The sequence below is a fragment of the Phyllostomus hastatus genome, unplaced genomic scaffold, assembly GCF_019186645.2.
Source record: "Phyllostomus hastatus isolate PE091 unplaced genomic scaffold, TTU_PhHast_1.1 phas_contig_551, whole genome shotgun sequence".
In the NCBI taxonomy this organism is placed as follows: Eukaryota; Metazoa; Chordata; class Mammalia; order Chiroptera; family Phyllostomidae; genus Phyllostomus; species Phyllostomus hastatus.
The window spans coordinates 2,838,946-2,857,879 of NW_025333909.1; the positions used below are offsets into that span (position 1 = coordinate 2,838,946).

At 39.1% G+C, this 18,934-nt stretch overlaps 1 protein-coding gene across 1 annotated transcript in view; it reads right to left on the minus strand.

Annotated features, from left to right (window-relative positions):
- The window catches only part of AR (androgen receptor), a 197,144-nt gene that overhangs the window by 32,503 nt on the left and 145,707 nt on the right, over positions 1-18,934 (minus strand). The window contains exon 3 of the mRNA XM_045847398.1: positions 16,153-16,269. Within this exon, the coding sequence (XP_045703354.1) occupies positions 16,153-16,269 (117 nt within the window). The remainder of the gene's footprint in view (positions 1-16,152; positions 16,270-18,934) is intronic.

Consider the following 18,934-nt stretch of genomic DNA (forward strand, 5'->3'; position numbering starts at 1 on the left):
AAGAAGTTGGACCCAAGGAAGCACACAGCAAGGCACATCATACTTACATTCCCCAAGATTAAAGATAAAGAGAGAATCTTAAAAGCAGCAAGAGGAAAAGAGACAGTTAACTACAAAGGAGTTCCCATAAGCTTATCAGCTGATTTCTCCAAAGAAACCTTGCAGGCAAGAAGGGGCTGGAAAGACATATTCAAAGTCATACAAGGCAAGGACCTACATCCAAGATGTCTCTATCCAGAACAGATAACATTTAGAATGGAAGGGCAGATAAAGTGATCCCCAGATAAGGTCAAGTTAAAGGATTTCATCATCATCAAGCCCTTATTATGTGAAATGTTAAAGGGACTTATCTAAGAAAAAGGAGAAGATCAAAACTATGAACAACAGTAAAATGACAACAAAGTCACAATGATCAACACCTGAACCTAAAAACCAAAACCAAAACAAACTAAGCAAACAACTAGAACAGGAATAGAATCACAGAAATGGAGATCACATGGAAGATTATCAGCTGGGTGGGAGGGAAAGAGGGGAGAATGGTGGAAAAGTTACAGGGAATAAGAAGCCTAAATGGTAGGTACAGAATAGACAGGGGGATGTTAAGAACAGTATAGGAAATGGAGAAGCCAAAGAACTTGTATGTATAACCCATGGACATGATCTAAAGGGAGTGGGGGTGGGAATTGGGGTTGGTGCAGGGTAGAGGGAAGTAAAGGGGGGGAATGGGACAACCGTAATAGCATAATCAATAAGATATTCTTTTTTTTAAAGATTTTATTTATTTATTTTTAGAGAGGGAAGGGAGGGAGAAAGAGAGAGAGAGAGAGAGAGAAACATCAATGTGCGGTTGCTGGGGGTCATGGCCTGCAACCCAGGCATGTACCCTGACTGGGAATCGAACCTGCGACACTTTGGTTCGCAGCCCGTGCTCAATCCACTGAGCTACGCCAGCCAGGACCAATAACATATTCTTTAAAAATAAATAATGCTAAAAAAGAAAAGATGGTGGTATTCAATATTATTAGATGTATGACCTTGAACATAACCTTTAATTTCTCATGAACCTCAGTTTTCTTCTCTGTATCATGGTGACAATCTGACCCAACTACTGCATAGGGCTATTATTGGAAGGAAATTAGATGATTTCAGTTAAAGTGCTCTGAATTCTGTAAAAGTGCACGCCAATGGGAAGGTTGTGATATTTTCCAAGAATGACTCTCTAGCTAAAAAACGTTCTGAAAAACTGCCTAAGATGGTCTGAAACCAAAGGTGGAAGGACAAACTGACAGGTTTCAGAATCCTAAGATGATAATAACATCTACATCACAGAGTTTTGTAACTTTCCCTAAGATAATGCATATTATGTACTTAACACAGAAGAAATTCTGTAGGTCAATAAATGATGACTCTTACTCTTGCTAATTGCTAGGCTCTACATTGCTTCACTTCATCCCCTTTATCTCAAGCAGGTAAACCTCTTTCTGGAAAATCTAACTGATGAAACATTATTTCCACAGGAATTTAAATTAATTACAGGAGATAGTCAGAGTGGGAGGGTTTCCAGACATCAAACTAGTATAATAGTAGTGCCTGGAGGGTTCTACAAGTTTCTTTAGGGCCACTGAGAAGAGATAAAGTGGGCCTGAACATACACTTCCAATAACTCCACCTTCTTTCAAACCGGAGCAGAAGTGCTTTATTCTGTATCTACATTTGGGAAGGTCAGATTTCATTTGAAGAATAAGTTACATTGCCAAGAAAATATTTGAAGCCCTCAAATCTTGTGTGTTCTGGATCTCCCAATGAACCCAGTCCTTATACAAGGTGAGCAGACTAAAGATCAGTGCTAAGTCTTGCCCAGATTCACACAACCAGATAGTAGTAGAGCAATAACTAGAATCAGCTTCCTTCTAGGAAGCTGTACTTCTAAGGCAGTACTCTTTCCACTTTATGAGTTTGAATAGCATGTTAGTGGGGAGAAAGGTCAGTTGGTGATGAGTGTTGAAGAACTAGGAAAGATGCAGGAAACCGGGAACAGAGCCAGTCCTTGGCATATATGGAGTGAGACATTAGTTACATGTACATGCAAGTCTAAGTATACACTAATAAGTATAGCTTAAACTCTCTCAGTCAAGAAGGGTCATTGATCTTCCCCACATACCCCCATTCTTAATTCTGAGTCAAAGGAATAGCTAGGGAATAGAATATCAAATTTTATCTTTCAAGATTTGTGTTGGACTATTTAGTCTAATGCTTGTTAGTTCATGAAGGAGTAATATAATTAATAATAGAATGATATGCAATGTTGCATATCCTTGCCAAAGCACAGGATCTGACAGAAACTATTTTCAAGTCTCTCTCTGACTACTGAGCCAGAAGAAAGGGGCTTACTGTCCAGATGCCATCCTGGGTGAGGGGCATAAGATCATTACCAAAAAGCTTGGAAATGCTTTCACACACCAAGCTTTTCCACTGGAAAAAGTAACTTCATGAATTTAGAGCATACATGCTTTTACAATTACATTTAAACTGACATAAAAAAACAAATGTGAAACAGTCTAAGCTGAACAGGTCAGGATGACCTGGAAAGCAAATGAGAGGGGAAAAAAAAGAAAAAAGAAAAATGAAAAGAGGCCCAATGTTAACAGCATTAATTCTGTCAGTCTGTTGTAAATAAGAAAATACCATTGGTGTATTAATGGTTTTATTAAAGGAAAACCTACTAGCAGAAATATGCAATGTTCAAACAAATAGAAAGTAGTTAAAAATAAAACACATTAGACTTTCTATCCACCTTAGGGAAACTCTTGCTGACTTGGAGATTAAAATTCTGTCCCAAAGAGGGGAACCTCCCTCCCTCCTGCAATCCTTTCTTGGCTTTTCTCTAGAATGTTTCTGAGTAAGAAGGAGAGAGGAGCTGTGGCTGGTGTGGCTCAGTGGATTGAGCATCAGCCTGTGAACCAAAGGGTTGCTTGTTCAATTCTCAGTCAGGACACCTGCCTGGGTGGTGGGCCAGGTCCCCAGTAGGGGGCACGTGAGAAGCAATCACACATTGATGTTTCTCTCCCTCTCTTTCTCTCTCCCTTCCCCTCTCTCTAAAGATAAATAAAATCTTTTCAAAAAGAAGGAAAGATACCATGGAGATAGATAGATACAGAGATGGGGTGTGTGTGTGCACATGTGTGTGTGTTGTTTAAGACTGGAGAAGGAGGGTGGTTGAAAATGTAAGCCCCAGGCAAGGCATGGAGAGTGCTTCTGACTCTCATATTTGACTACCTCTGGACTTACAGACTCTGCATCCACTAGAATGAAACTGGCTTTATTTTTAAAATTTTTATATATTTATTAATTTGAGAGAGAGATGTGAGAGAGAAATATCGATCAGTTGCCTCTGATATGTGTCCTGACAAGGAATTGAACCACAACCCTGACTGGGAATGAAACATCTAATGTTTTGGTGCATGGAACGATGCTGCAACAACTGAACCACCCAGCGAGTGTTGAAACCTGTTTAACATGGAGGTTCTGGGACAGAGATAGTATAGCAAGCTATTTCAAATTCTAAGTGCCTCTCCTCTTATGTCAATGCAAAGTTTGAGTCTGGCTTGGCAGAGGAATGGGGCCTCATACCTGGTAGAGAGGAAAGCATATGGTGTGAGTGAGAAGTAAAGGAGTGTGGAATTATGATGGCTGGAAGTAAGAAGTAAAGACTGATCCACTTTCTTCTATCATCCTAACTTCAATAGGAAACAAGAGAAGTAGGCAGTAGTTGTTAGATTTTGCCTTCCTCTTTCCAAAAGAGTCAAGTATGTGTTTGTTCCTGAAAACAGAGCCACCTTGACTTTAGGAATATGGGAAAAAAACCATCTGATTCTAGTCTCCTAGTCTGTTTCAGGAGGGGCTGGCTGGCTTCTTGGGAAGCAGAAATGGAGCTCTTTACTCAACGTTTATGGACCAGCTATTACCTTCAGCTCAGTGATGGGGCCTGAGGTTAATATCTGGGTACTTGGCAGTGGTCCAGCAGAATGGATGTAAGGGGAAAGTCATGAATTGCCTAACAATCAAGTGAAAAATGGCCACAGGAGCCTCAGATAGGTACAATGGCTTCTTGTTAAAGGTAGCACCTTCAGTTCCACCAGCAAAGTTTCTTCCCAGCAGCATACTGTGAAAAGTAAGCAACTGAGCCACAGCTTCACTGTATCTACTTGATTCAGTGCCTGGCTGCCATCACATATAAAGAAAAATAAAAAAAGCACTCTACTAACACCAAATCATATTACAGAAAACAACAGCCATGATATGATTACATATATGGTAACTGCTACTACTTCTAGAGCTAGTCCTTAAAACATCACTGTGAGGTATGGAAACACCATCAGCCCAATGGGGAAAGTCATCAACTAAAAGAGTATCACCCAGTCCCAGGCATTTCTGGTCTATTCACTAGACCTCTAGAACCTTCACTCTTCATGAGACAGGTTGCATTTCTTTAGTGTCTGGTCATTTTGAGATGCTGGCAGTTGTCAACCTGGAATTTTTCTAACATGAAAAAGTAACACTGCTGAAGGTAGCAACTTAAAGGTGGGCTTGCACCTAGAAGGCCTGATAACCAGATGCATGAGTCAGTTCCTTTGAAAGGAGGCAGCATGCAAAATTGGGGAGAGCAAGTGGCTGCCATTTTGGATTGGGGGTTTCCTGTTCTCTTTTCCTACCTACCTATAAGACAGAGGTGAGAAGAGATATGGAAAATTCTCTACTTGGAGTTGCTTTTTCTTTTCTTTTCTGTTTTACTGACAAATATACTAAAGAACTTTTATATATATTTGTGTTTGCCTCTCTGTACACAGTGGGTAAGAATTAGGCAGGGCATGGGGGAGGGAAGATGTGGATGAAGAGAAGGAAGGTGGAATTTAACAGTCTCATTATAGACACTCAGAGCCCAACAAAGACTCTCTATTCAGTCTTCTGAATTTCTTTCAGTAGCCAAACAATCCCATAATATTACAAGCATTATTACTCAGCTAGGAGATGAGAATGCTTCAAAATTAATGTCTGCATGCCTAACAGCTCACTAATCAAAGCTTCCATGCCTCATTTTCCACCCTGTGGAGAGTCCTCAGTCTCTTTCAGTTTTATTGTGGCCAGCATGACATACCACACTGTGCAGGCTGGGGCTGGTGACCTTTTGTCTTGGCCAAGATCCAGATTTTCTTCTTAGTTCCAAATGGCAGTCCAAGTTTTCTGCAGGTGATTTCTTCAGGACTGGTGCTTACATTTTTTATAATTGCTGACTGCTAGAAGGCTGAAATATCCCTCAACAATCAATTTTCATGTCAGCCACAGAACCACTGGTCCAATGGGGGTATTAAACAGGAAAAAAAGACATTTCTATGCTTGGCTTAAGAGATCTAAAAAGAGATCTGGATTGAGGAGAATGGAACCTCATTTCAAAAGAGATGATTCAGGGTAGCAATGCCATTTCCAGTTTACTTTCTACACATACACTGTCATGGAAATATTATCAATAATAAACAATCTGAAGATTCTACTGGTTTCTGGGTGGTTGTATATTTTCCCCCTTAGTTCTACTTCATACAAACATAATCCCAGAGAATGTGCATAAGTCTCTATAAAAGCATCTGCTCAGGTAAACTGCCCACATGTAAGTTCAGTATAGTAAGAAAATGTTTTACATACATTTTCAATCTTAAGGAATACATCCTACTATTTGTAATAACAGGTGGCACACTTCTTAAAGCAAAGTAAAATGTTTTTGAACAGTTCAAATGCAGCTTTTTTCCATAAATTGTTATACTTGGAAAATACTTGCTTTTGTATGTAAAACCTATTGTGTGCTGTGTACTTTTAGTTTTCTACCTACTACCTTTGAAATATATTGCCTATGATATCATTTTGCTCTTTCAAGAGCAACTGAGGGATTTTGAAGCACTCACAGCAAAGTAAACAACAGTAAAATATTTCTGCTGCAATTACACTTTAAAAACTCAAAGATTTTAAGTGGAAACTTTATAAGTGGGATACTCAGTCAAGTACATGATATGGGGTATCATCAATTTTGATGATTAGAAAAAATTATTTACCTCTAATCATAGTTCTCTAAAAGCATACTCCCAGAGATAGACTATGACATATATAATATGCTATCCCAGATAGTTTGGTTTGGAGAAATGTAGAGATACAGTCTCTATCTTTCCACATTCAAGTTCACTTGACAACTACAATTAGAGAGAAGTATGCTTTTTTCCCTATAATGTGTCATCAGATATGTATGTGACCAATTGGAGGATGGTGATCTAGGGTTGATTCAAGGCTGATTCAGAGACTATAGAACAAAGAACCAGTACCAAAAGTCATACTATAATAGCAGAGACAGATTAGGTCCCAGTGGTGACTGGGAGCACGTAGATGACAGTGACCAGAAAGGAGGGGGGAGGGAGATAATAGGGAAAGAAGGGAAAGGGTCAAGTCAAGGAACATGTATAAAGGACCCATGGATAAGGACAATGGTGGGGGGGAGGACTGAATGTAGGGAGGCGGTGGGTAGGGCGGTGGAGAGTAATGGAGGAAAATGGGGTCAACTGTAACTGAACAACAATAAAAAATAAATTATATTCACCACACCCATTCACTGGCCAGTAGAGGGCAAACTCCACTGTATTAGAGGCATTATGCTAAGCGAAGTAAGCCGGGCAGTGAAAGACAAATACCATATGATCTCACCTTTAACAGGAACCTAATCAACAAAACAAACAAACAAACAGGCAAAATATAGCCAAAGACAATGAAATAGAGAACAGGCTGACAGAGACCAGAGGGAAGAGAGAAGGGGATTATAGGGGAAAAGGGGAAGGGTTTGCAGTAACAATTATAAAGGACACATGAACAAAAACTAGGGGGGTAGAAAGGGGAGGGAAGTGGGGAGGGCTGGGGTATTGGGCTGGGATGGGAATAAAAGGCAGAAAACTGTACTTTAACAACAATTAAAATAAAAAATGGCAAAAAATAGTAGAGAAAAGAAAAAAGGATTGGAGGGGACAGTCACGTTTATTGTATGCCTGTATGTACCAGTTTCTTTACAAATTTACAATTCTTCAAAGAAGATTTTATTATTCTCATAGTGTGGTTGGAGAAACTGAATCTCAGACAGATTGAATGATTTGCCCAAGGCCATCAAGAGAGTAAGTGGCGGAGCAAGGACTAGAATAAGGGTCTGTCTGTGCTTAAGTCTATCATGCTATTTCCACTATACCACAGGACCTCTTTAAAAAAAAACTCAAAACTATAAGAACCACAGAGGTTTTAAGTGTCCACTGACAGAAGAATGGATAAAGAAAGTGTGATAAACACATACAAACAAAATGGAGTATTACTCAGCCATAAAAAGGAAATCTTGCCATTTGCAACACAAGGATGGACCTAGAGGGTTTTATGGTAAGTGAACTAAATCAGACAGAGAAAGAAAAATATGGTATGGTGTGGAATATTAAAAAAAACTGAATTCATAGAAACAGAAAAGAGATTTATAGTTATCAGAGGTTTAGATTAGAGGGTGGGGAATGGGTGAAGGTGGTTACACAGTACAAACTTACAGTTATAATTACATTTTAAGGGTGTTATGTATAGCCTGTGATTATAGTTAACAATACTGTAGTTAACAAGTTTAAAAGTTGCTAAAAGAATAGATCTTAAAAGTTCTCAAGGAAAAAAATTTGTAAATATGTATGGTAATGGGTGTTAACTAAATCCATATTATTGTGGTGATATATAGATATATGTTTTCAATGTATATAGTGACATATATGAAATCATTATGTTGCACACTTTTAATGGGATGTTATATGTCATTATGTTGGTAAAACTGGGAAAAATAGGTTGTAAGTGCTGAGCCATGTGTTGTGCTGGTAGATTTCAAAGTTTATAGGGAAATTCTTTTCTTCTGTGCATGTCTCAGTTGTACAGATCTGTAGGAGTACTCAGTTATCTGAGAATTGTATGTGTGTGGGGGGCAGTAGCACTTCTCAGAATTGAAACTTACCACTTGCATCTCCAACCTGAAAACTTTTAGCACTCTAATCTTAAGAATAAAAGAGGAAGGAGAAACTCCCAATAACTGAGTTCCACATTGTTGATTTTTATGATACTCTGCTGCCTGCTGCACCGGAGGTAGGGGATTCAATCATTGGGTAGGCAGTGGTACCCAAATTCTACAAATAGGTGATTTCTAGGCCTCCTGCTTTAGCAATGAGATCATGTGGTAGCTCTATGATGAGGTTCTGGATAGATATTAGAATTCTGCTCACAGAGTAAACAAAAGAACTGTTAGACTTTAGCAGAAAATGTCTAGATATCCAAAATATTTAGTCATCACTCTGTATGATGCTGGAAGTCATTATATTTCTCAGAAATAATTTGTCTAGAATGCTCCTTGGGTCAGAAATATGTACCTGTGCCTATGACATGACTTGAACAATAACCCTGTTTTGGCCGGGATTGCATCCTTTTCATTGTGTCTAATAATACTACAGACCCAACATGGTTTACCTTAGCGGTTTTAGTAGCCACTGGTGCATACTGGTTGAGATGTGGTGAGAATGATCTGCTCTTGTTCATGAGGCATTCTTTTTATTAAAATTAAATTCATTGGGGGTGACATTGGTTAATAAAATTATATAGATTTTACATGGACAGTTCTACAATACATCATCTGTACACTGTATTCTGTGTTCATTCCCCCAAGTCAAGTCTCCTGTCACAATTTATACCCCCTTACCCTCTTCTACTTCCTCCCATCCCCTTTTCCCTCTGTTAATCACCACAGTATTGTTTTTGTCTACAAGGGTTATTTTTTGCTTAATCCCTTCACTATTTTCACCCAGCCCCTCAACCCCCCTCCCCTCTGACAGTTGTTAGTCTATTCTTTGTATCTATGAGACTGTTTCTATTTTGTTTGTTAGCTTACTTTGTTTATTAGATTCCACATATGAATGAAATTACATGGTGCTTATCTTTCCATGACTGACTGTTATTTCACTTAGCATAATAACTTCCAGGTCTATCCATACTGTTGCAAAAGATAAGACTTCCCTTTGTTTTTACAGCCAAATAGTATTCTATTGTGCTAATATACCAGAGCCTTTTTATCCACTCATGTACTGATGGGTATTTAAGTTGTTTCCCAATCTTTTTTTCAATCATCACCAGAGGATATGTTTATTGATTTTACAGAGTGAGGGCAGGAGAGAGAGAAATAGAGAGATACATACACTGATGTGAGAGAGAAACATTGATCAGTTGCTTCCACTACGTGCCCTGACCAAGGATGGAACCCACAACCTAGATATGTGCCCTGACTGGGCATCAAACCCACAACCTTTTGGTGTATGGGACAACCAGACAATGCTTCAATGAACTGAGCCACCCACGCAAGTCCAATTTGTACTTCTTAATCCCTTTACCTTTTCACCCAGCCCCCCCAAACCCCTCCCCCTCTAGCAACTGTCAAAATATGGTCTGTATCTATGAGTTTGTTTGTTTTGTATGCTTGTTTCTTTTGTTCTTTACATTCCACACGTTTTTCATTGAATTTATTTTTATTGTTGACACTACGCAGATGTCCCTATCCCCTGCCCTTTGCCTGCCTCTACTGAGCTCCCACGCTCAGGTAATCACCACACTATTTTCCATGTCCTTGGGTATTATATATACATTCTTTGCTTAATCCCTGCCTTCTTTCATCCAGTCTCCCATCCCCACTCCCCTCCTACAGCTGTCAGTCTGTACCATGTATCCATGCCTCTGATTCTATTTTGTTCATTGGATTCCACGTATCAGTGAGATCATACATATGGTATTTGTCTTCCATCAACTGGCTCATTTCACTTAGCATGATACTCTCCAGGTCCATCCATGCTTTAGCAAAAGGTAAGATTTCCTTTTTCACATGCACGTCTGAAAAATGGATGACCCAGATTAGGTGTATTGTCTGCCTATAGGATAGAATATTTATATATCCAAGTTTTCCAAAATGTATTCCAGAATACAGTACTTTTGTAGGATATTAACAGGTGTTATGTGAAAAAATGGTTCTGTGGTTGAATTAAATTTGGGAATCCTGAGTTACCAAGCTCCTCACTTTATTGTACTACTTGAGGTTTGTGAAGTGCAAACGTGCACAGTAAATCATCTTGAGAAGGAGCCTAATAGTCAAGTTTCATTAACTTGTTTGACTATAGAAATCATTTTTGTGGACCACATCATGGAACTAGTTTTCTCAGAACCCACATGGAAAAACACTGGTCTATATGAACCTAACCCCAGGATCCAAGGCTGCAATCCCAGGTGTTTAGCAAAGTTAATGTTACAGATTTCCCTCTCTCTCTCTCTCTCTCTCTCTCTCTCTCTCTCTCCCCCCCCCCCTTCTCTCCCTTCCTCTTTCTCTCCCTGGCCTATTATCTTTTTTTCTACAATTTAAGCTCTCACCTATACAGCATTCATGTTACCACTAATTATCTTCAAAAACAGATAAGCAAATAAACAAAATGACATGTGAATATATCTATCCCATGTCATAGAGCTTCAGCTGCCTGAAGTCCAAACCTTTTAGCATAATAACCACATCCATTTTTATGCTTGATCTTAGCCAAAAGGCCTAGAAGCGATAACCGCATCCATTTTTAATGTGGTTGTAACCTGTCTTCCCCATTTCCCAAGATCTAACCATATTAAACTACTTGCTATTCCTCAAACCTTCCATGCATTTTTATGTCTCTGTGCCCTTTGCCTTGAATACCATTTTCTGTCTGTCTCACTCAACATCTTTACAGTCATTCTTATTTATCCTTTAAGATTAAGGTATACTCATTATCACTATTTTTCCCCTTGTTTAACTTTTGGAGGGCAGGGATCATATCTTATTCATCTCCAATCCTCCAATATGCCCACTATCATGGCTAGCACATAGGTGGAACTCAATAAATATTTGTTTAAACAAATTCATAGATGAGTGAATACATGAAAAGGTGGAAGGGCTATCTAGTTGTCTTGTTAGAAGGATGGATAGATAAATAGATGGATAAATAAATGCAGTAAAACTTGTCTGCTGAAGAACCGTTCCATGAATAGTACTTCAGCATTGGAATCACTCTCTTACATACAGGACATGTGATCCAGAAGTATCAATACTGGGCTGCTCTTGAGCATGGAAAGTGATGAAAGGGCTGACACCAAGACTGTCTTCAACACTGGAAACAAAAGTATCCGTAACAACATCGGATCATGGCCAAGGGCTCTCTAAGCCATACTCTCAACTAGAGAATTGTAGAAGTTGTTAAAACCTGTAGATCTGTTAACAGGTTTAGGTCTCAGATGTGAAGTTCAATCTCCTAGTAGAAATGACGATTCTCAAATATAAAATAACCCCTGAAGAAAATGGTGCACATCTCAGATTCTCACATGCTTTAAGGGTTCATGTTTCTTCTTCTATTTTGGGGTTTGGTTGCTACCTGAACGTCTTAAAGTATCTACCATCTTCCTTGGTCCAAGAAAGGAGAAAGTATCAGGGACAAAATACCATTTATTGAAGGCTGAGAACTCAGGAGTTGCAAAACACAAAAAGAAATAATGTATATGAGGGAACAGGAGGGAAGGTGAAAAGGAGGGAAGGGTCAGGGGAGAAGATGGCAGATAAGACGAATTCTTTCTTTCTCATTTCATCTTGGAAACTGAGAGCACATCCTTAAGAAGTGCAGAGAAAAATGAGAGATGCCTGTGCATTATTCTAATTATAGGCTGTAAAAAACCCACAACTAATTCACTGGAGAGAAAGTTCTTTTCTAGAGAGTTATATTTATATTTTTATAAATGCCTCCAAAATGCCTACTTAAATATTTTAAGACAATATTTATATTTTCTTAAGTGAGAAGTAGGCAAGGGGGCTTGATTATTGAGGTGGTTAGCAATATATGATTTTTCAAAAGCAGCCAGCAATGAACCATGTACAAAGAAAGGCCCATCCTTGTCATGAATGGGCAGCTGAAAACCTGGAGGTAGTCTTCAAGGAAACTACCCTGAGAATCCAGTCACCTCCAGGATCCCTTCATAAACATCAAGAGGTACTATATATATATAAAAAAAAGCAATAAACAGGTAGATAGGACTAGAAACAGGAAGGAAAGAGGTATGTGTTTTAAGTATCTCTGAGTTTTAGAGATCCCATCATCAAATAGTAGATGGAACATTTATAGAGAAAACCAAATTAGAGACTTTGAGTCCTGAAGACCAAGTAGCCATCAGCTGCCGAGTACCAGCTTCTTTAAAATGGAATGACAGTTCTTCTGGCCTCCACTCCCTCAATAATCTATCTAGTCTACTGTTAGACACATAATATATCTTATTTTGGCATGACTTGAGATAGCTAAAATCACGCTGCAGGTCAAAGCACTCAAGTCTAGACTATGTATACTTCTGGAAGGAGTGGATAGACAATCCAAACAAAGAACTGATAAACTTAAAATCCTTTCTCTGTAACCTAAGAGATAAAATCACAAGTGGTAGTGCCAGAAAGGTTCCTGGTAAAGTCCACAACACCAATTTTATGATGGGAAAATTGAATCTCAGAGGAGAGAAGAGACTTGTCCAAGGCCACATCCCTAGTTTCTACTTTGGAATATATTACACAATTTGGAGCTGAGTGATGGCAAAAATAAAACTGAATTACGTGAATTATCCTACAAAGTGATCAAAATGTGTATGCAAAATTAGAGTATTATAAAAAGGGAAGTCTATTGCTAAAGAATTTAGAAAGGCCACTCTCAATTGATGGTTTCTTTATTTTTTTCATTGTTTGAGTAAAGGTGTGATATACACTGAATTTGAAAGTTAACAATAAACTTAACAAGTGTTTGAAGCAGGGAAGCAAGGAATGTAGACAAAAGTTTAGAAAAGTGGAACTGTTTGTTTTTCAAACAATGGTGTTTAAGAGGTAAACACTTGGGTTCTTACTGCATGGTACATGAACATAATATGAGGTCTGTCCAGAAAAGTCCAGCCATTGTTAATATAACGAGAATGGTTTGCGAGACATCAATATAACCTGGGAGCCAAGGAGAGTACTCTGGAATGCGCATGCACGAACAATGATGACCTCACTGTACTATTTAGTGGGGGTGGTAGATGCCACTGAGTGAGCATGTGTACTGTGTGGCTGCTGCATTAAAAATGACTGAGAGAGTAGAGCAACAAATCTGCATCAAATTTTGCATTAAGCTTGAACATACCTCTGCGGAAACTATTCAAATGATTCAGAAGGCCATAGCTATGGGTAACTGGGGATTGGCAGCTTCATCATGACAACATACCCGCTCATGCATCATGACTCATGCAGAGTTTTTTGATGAAACATCAAATCACCCAGGCGACTCAGCCCCCCAACAGCCCAGATTTGGCACCCCGTGACTTCTGTTTTTTCCCGAAACAAAAATCATCTTTGAAAGGGAAGAGGTTTCAGACCCTCAGTGAGATTCAGGAAAATATGACAGGGCAGCTAATAGAGATTGGGAGAACCATGTGAGGTCCCAAGGTGCATACTTTGAAAGGGACTGAGGCATCATTGTCCTATATACAGTGTTTCTTGTATCTTTAATAAATATCCCTAATTTTCAAAGTATATGGCTGGATACCTTCTGGACAGACCTCATATATGATTCTCTTAATTACTAGAGTCATCTCCAAAAAAATCTTGATGGTACTTTTGGTTAGAGGTGATCATAGAATTGTGATGCTCTGCCTGTTGGAGTTATTACATGTCATAGGACATGCCAAGTAACTCAGAGTAAAAGCCAACTGGGAAGTGCTGTGAACATCTTTACCAGATAAATCGCTAGTAACCACACTGTCATAATAAACCCTCACATTTGTCTAGCACTTTGTCATTTACCAAGGATGTTCACATTTATCATTTAATTTGATCCCCATTATAGCTCCGAGAGAGTGATATTTCTAACATCAGAGATGAAGAAATTGAGGCTTAGACAGGGCAGAGTAAATAACAGAGCTGGGCTTTTAACTTAGGTCTGCCTGACTCCAAAGACAAGGCCATTTACATTACATCAAGAATCGTTGTATCTTGTGGACATTTTTTGATGTTTGCTAGCCTGAAACTCTGTTGCTTAGCATGGTGCCTTGTACATAGCAGAAACACAGTAAATATTAGAGAAATGGAGCTGAAATAAAACCAACCACAGAACTTTTCAGCTTCTTTTCATTGTGTTGATGAAGTCCATTCAAAGTTCAGCATTCTATCCAATAGGTCAATTTGTAAATTTACCATACCACTCTCAGAAAAATTTATAGATTTTTGCCTGTCTGTTATAAGCAGTAGTAAAATTATCTGTGATACATTGACTCCTTTTCAAAGGGGTTCACTGTAATCACGTCATAGTCTGCTTTATAATGGAAGTTGTTGGCTGAGACATGAAACTAATTTTAAGATTTGGACCCAAATGTTATGAGGCCTTTGCTTGCCATTAGGATTTACAGGCATCAAAGTGGGTATACAATTCATATCAGCAGATGGAAAACCAAGGGATTCTCTACCTGGAGCCCCCATCTCTTACACACAATTCACAGCTAAATAATTTAGAGTTCAGCATATCAGAAACCTCACATGGGTCATAACATTTGTATGTAAAAATTTCCTTTGTTAATCCCTTTGATTTGCTTCTGCACTACCCCACCCCAGTCTCATTACTTCCTCTCTGCTACAATTGTGATTTATCTGGAGTAAGGCAAGTAAACAAGAACAAGGTTGATTTTCTTCAGATATTTGAGTTTCATTTGATGTGACTGCCTGGAAAACCACTCACAGAGCATCTGTGTACCATATCTGGGAATACTAGACACTACTTGAGATGCTTCTGTTAAAACCGTCTCAAATTGAGCTGGGGTCAATTTATTTGTAGTACTTTGGTCTGTTTAAGGACTATTACTGGTCTGTAAGGACAGGAGGATAGAGTTATCCACATAAACACCCAGACATAGTTAGAAAACAAGTTGTTTTTTATAAATATGCTCATAGGCAGACAAGGTATTGAGCATGTCAAAAAAGCCAGAGATGGACAAGTGTTTTAAATTAGCCTAGAGATGACGAAGGGAGAGGGCAGGATTCTAGGTGATTAGGTTTTCCAGGCTGATAATAAGTAATCAGGTATGAAGCTACAGTTTTAGGCATTCAGAAATAGGCTTGCCTTTCCTCAAGTTCCATTTTGAAATCAAAGTAGACTAATGAGCTTGTTTCTCTCATGAAAGGTGCATCTTTCTGAAAGCAACAGGCAACAGAAAGGATTTTGGCATTAAACTGATGTAAACATGAAGAAATGAGGAATTTTGGGGGGGTGAGATACAAGTGTTAGCTAAGCCCTTCTGGAATGCTGACAGTACTCATGACAGACACAGACTAGGGAACAGAGAGCCTTATCATGGGATAGGGTCACCCTTGAAAGAGCTGTATCTTACCTCCGTCAAGCTACTGACCTACCAAAAAAAGCTTTTGGAAATGATCAATAGATTTGAAAAGAAAAGGAAATGATTAAAAGGCCTGTTCATCCCTAGGAGATGTGGGATAGGAAATTGGCTCTGCTTGGCAGCCTAGTCACAGGTTCCAAAGAGAAGTGGCTTCTCTTTCCAAGTGGCCAACCCTACAATACTGGCAGCAGTTAACTGAAGGATATTCTTGGGTGTTCAAGGCCAGCCTGTGCCTGGGTCATCCTGCACCTGTGATTGTTCTGGATTCCTTAGTTCTCTCATTCTAGCCTCCATTTATCAACATAAGGCCAGTACCAGTATGTCCCCTGGGGACCCTTTTATAGTCAAGGCCACACTCACTCACCCTCTGATGGGCCCTGTTCCCTGCTTCACATCTCCTGCTCCTATGCCTGGTCCCAGAGTGGGATGTGGCATGGTTAAGAATAAAGAAAGGCACCAGCTGGCTGACGGCCATGTTGAAATGAAGGGGTCAGCCTCTATCTAGAACATGGCTGTCCTCCTTGGAAAGATCAAAGAGGAAAATCTGGTTTAAAGACAGAACTAGATAATGAGGGAGAGTGAAGAAGAGAAAAAGAAATAAAAGTATCATACCTCCCAGAGTCATCCCTGCTTCATAGCATTTCCGGAGGCGACAAGATGGACAATTTTTCCTTCGGAATTTATCAATGGTGCAATCATTTCTGCTGGCACATAGGTACTTCTGTTTCCCTGGGAGAACAAATATAAGAATAGACAGTCCCATTAACATTTTTCTAGAGTCTCTCTTCTCAAATATTTGTAGGCAGAAAGGACATGAAGATATATCCTGCTAGATGAGAGATGGAACAGAAAATGGCATTAAACAATTTGATCACACAGAATCTAACTATTAAACCAAGCTAATTTAATTCAATACTATAATGTTTGCTTTTCATAAGTATGAACAATTCAGGGCCTGATGATATCTCCTTTATCAGGACCACTGACTGGTTGTTTTAAATAAGATGTTCTATCTACCTTTATTAAAGCCAAGAATGTCCATGAGAAAATGATCAATGGCAGAAATTGTCACTCGTTTAGCATGACACAGCAGACAGTTGGACTCAGATAATGTTTCTTCCTCCTGATTCCTGTAGTCATGCATGGGATTATACTCAAACTAATAACGTGTTATTTTTCATGATACAAATACAGGTAAAACTTCTATAAAAGAGAACTCCATGGGATTTCTAGTTGTTTTTAAACAACTAGATTGTATCTTGCAAGTTGTAGAAATCAAACAGAGACAAGGCCCACTGTTTGTGAAATGAATCACAGCAAGTGAAAGGAAGTCCTCTGAAGCCAGAACAAGAAAATGATCACTGTCATACACACCTGGAACTATCACAGATACAAAGAAATATACATACACAAACACACAGACATCCTCAGAATCACAGCACCTGAAAGAAGGACATAGAGGTTCACTTGAAAACATATTTTATTCAATACTTTTCCTCTTTGTTCCTAACACAGGCCTGGCACATAGTAGGCCCTCGAGAAAAATTGACTGAATGAATGAATATACAAGTGGAACAGAGAGATCCACAAACATATAGAGTAACCAGCAGAAATAGAGATACATGCCCTGTTGCTCTACAACACAGAGAACCTCTCATGCTTGCCGCCCTACCCCAGCATGAGCCTGAACATCTGCTTGCTCCACCCCTTTCTTTCTTTGAGCCCCTGGTTGTCTTTCTCTCATTTACTGCTGTGCTTTCTTTAGTTTACAGTATAAACTGGGATTTTAGAGATGATTCTTCTGGCAGGGGAGGATTGTCTATGGTAAGGAAAGGAAAAAATTGAAGAGCAATGGCTATTTGATAGTAGGAAGCCCCCACTCCCACCCCAACAAATTCAGCTACTGCTTGGCTCCCCTCTCCCTTCACTTAACCTAAAATGTGTAATTCAGGCACAGAAAACATCTATTACAGTAGGTTATTTCATGTAAGAGAGTCAGCAGTAACCATGCCAGCAAAAATTTTCTTTTCTTTCCCCTTCTTCCTTCCTCCCTCCTTCCCTCCCTCCTTCCCTCCCTCCTTTAATTTGCTTTGTCAAATGGCTCCAAAATTGCTGGGCTTGAAGGAACTGTTAAAAATCATCTCAGTGCAACCTTTGCATTTCAGGGATGACTTTCGAAGAGGTTATGACTTGCCTGAAGAACAGTGAATTGAAGGTCTCTGAAGGGGAAAAAAACTACCATTTAATAGGCACTTGTTATGAAATAGGCTTATGTTAAGGGGCTTAAATATGCTATAATAATGAAGTACCTCTGCAGTACTTTGAGGTAGGTACTATGTAGCTATGTGTTCCTTCCTATATTTCTAGTACCCACCTGGCACCATACATAGTTCTTACAATATTTGTGACTATATTTCCTATGGCATATTTTACATCCCTATGAATATTTTGTGACTACCAATATGTACTTCTTAATCTCTTCACCTTTTTCACCCAGTCCCCTAAACTCCTTCCCTTCTGGCAACTGACAATCTGTTCTTTGTATCTATAAGTTTGTTTCTATTTTTTTTTATTTAGTCTGTTCATTAGATTCCACATATAACTGAAATTATATGGTATTCGTCTTTCTCTGACTGACTTATTTAACTCGGCATAATGTCTCTACATCTACCCATATTGTCACAAATTGTAAGAGTTACTTCTTTTTTATTGCCAAGTAATATTCCATTGTGTGTATTTGTATCAATGCTTTTTTATCCACTTGTCTATTGATAGGCACTGGGTTTGCTTCCATAGTTTGGCTATTGTAAATAATGCTGCAATGAACATAGGGGTGCATATATTCTTTTGAACTAGTGTTGTGGGTTTCTTAGAATAAATCCCCAGAAGCAGAATTGCTAGGTTATAAGGCAGTTCCATATTTAATTTGTTGACATAGCTTCATGCTATTTTCCACAGTGGTTGTACCAGTCTGCATTCCCACCAACAGTACACCAGGGTTTTCTTTTCTCCACACCCTTGTCAGCACTTGTTGTTTGTTGATTTATTAATGATGGCCATTCTGATGGGTGTGAGGTGATATCCATTCTGGTTTTAATTTGCATTTCTCTGATGGCTAGTGAGGTTGAGCATCTTCCCATATGTCCATTGATCAATCTGTATGTCCTCTGTGATTTTTTTAATTGAACTGTTTGAACTAACAAGCAAAACAGAGATAGACTCATAGAGAGAGAACAGATGACAATAGTGGGGTGGGGGTTGGGGTGCAGCCAAGAGGGGAGCCCCAAATAGGGATTTGTAATGGGGTCCAGAACTCAAGGTGTTCAGGAAATATTAGGATGTCCTCACCCCCCTACACACAGGTGTTGGTTGGGGGAAGGGACAAATGGAGCAG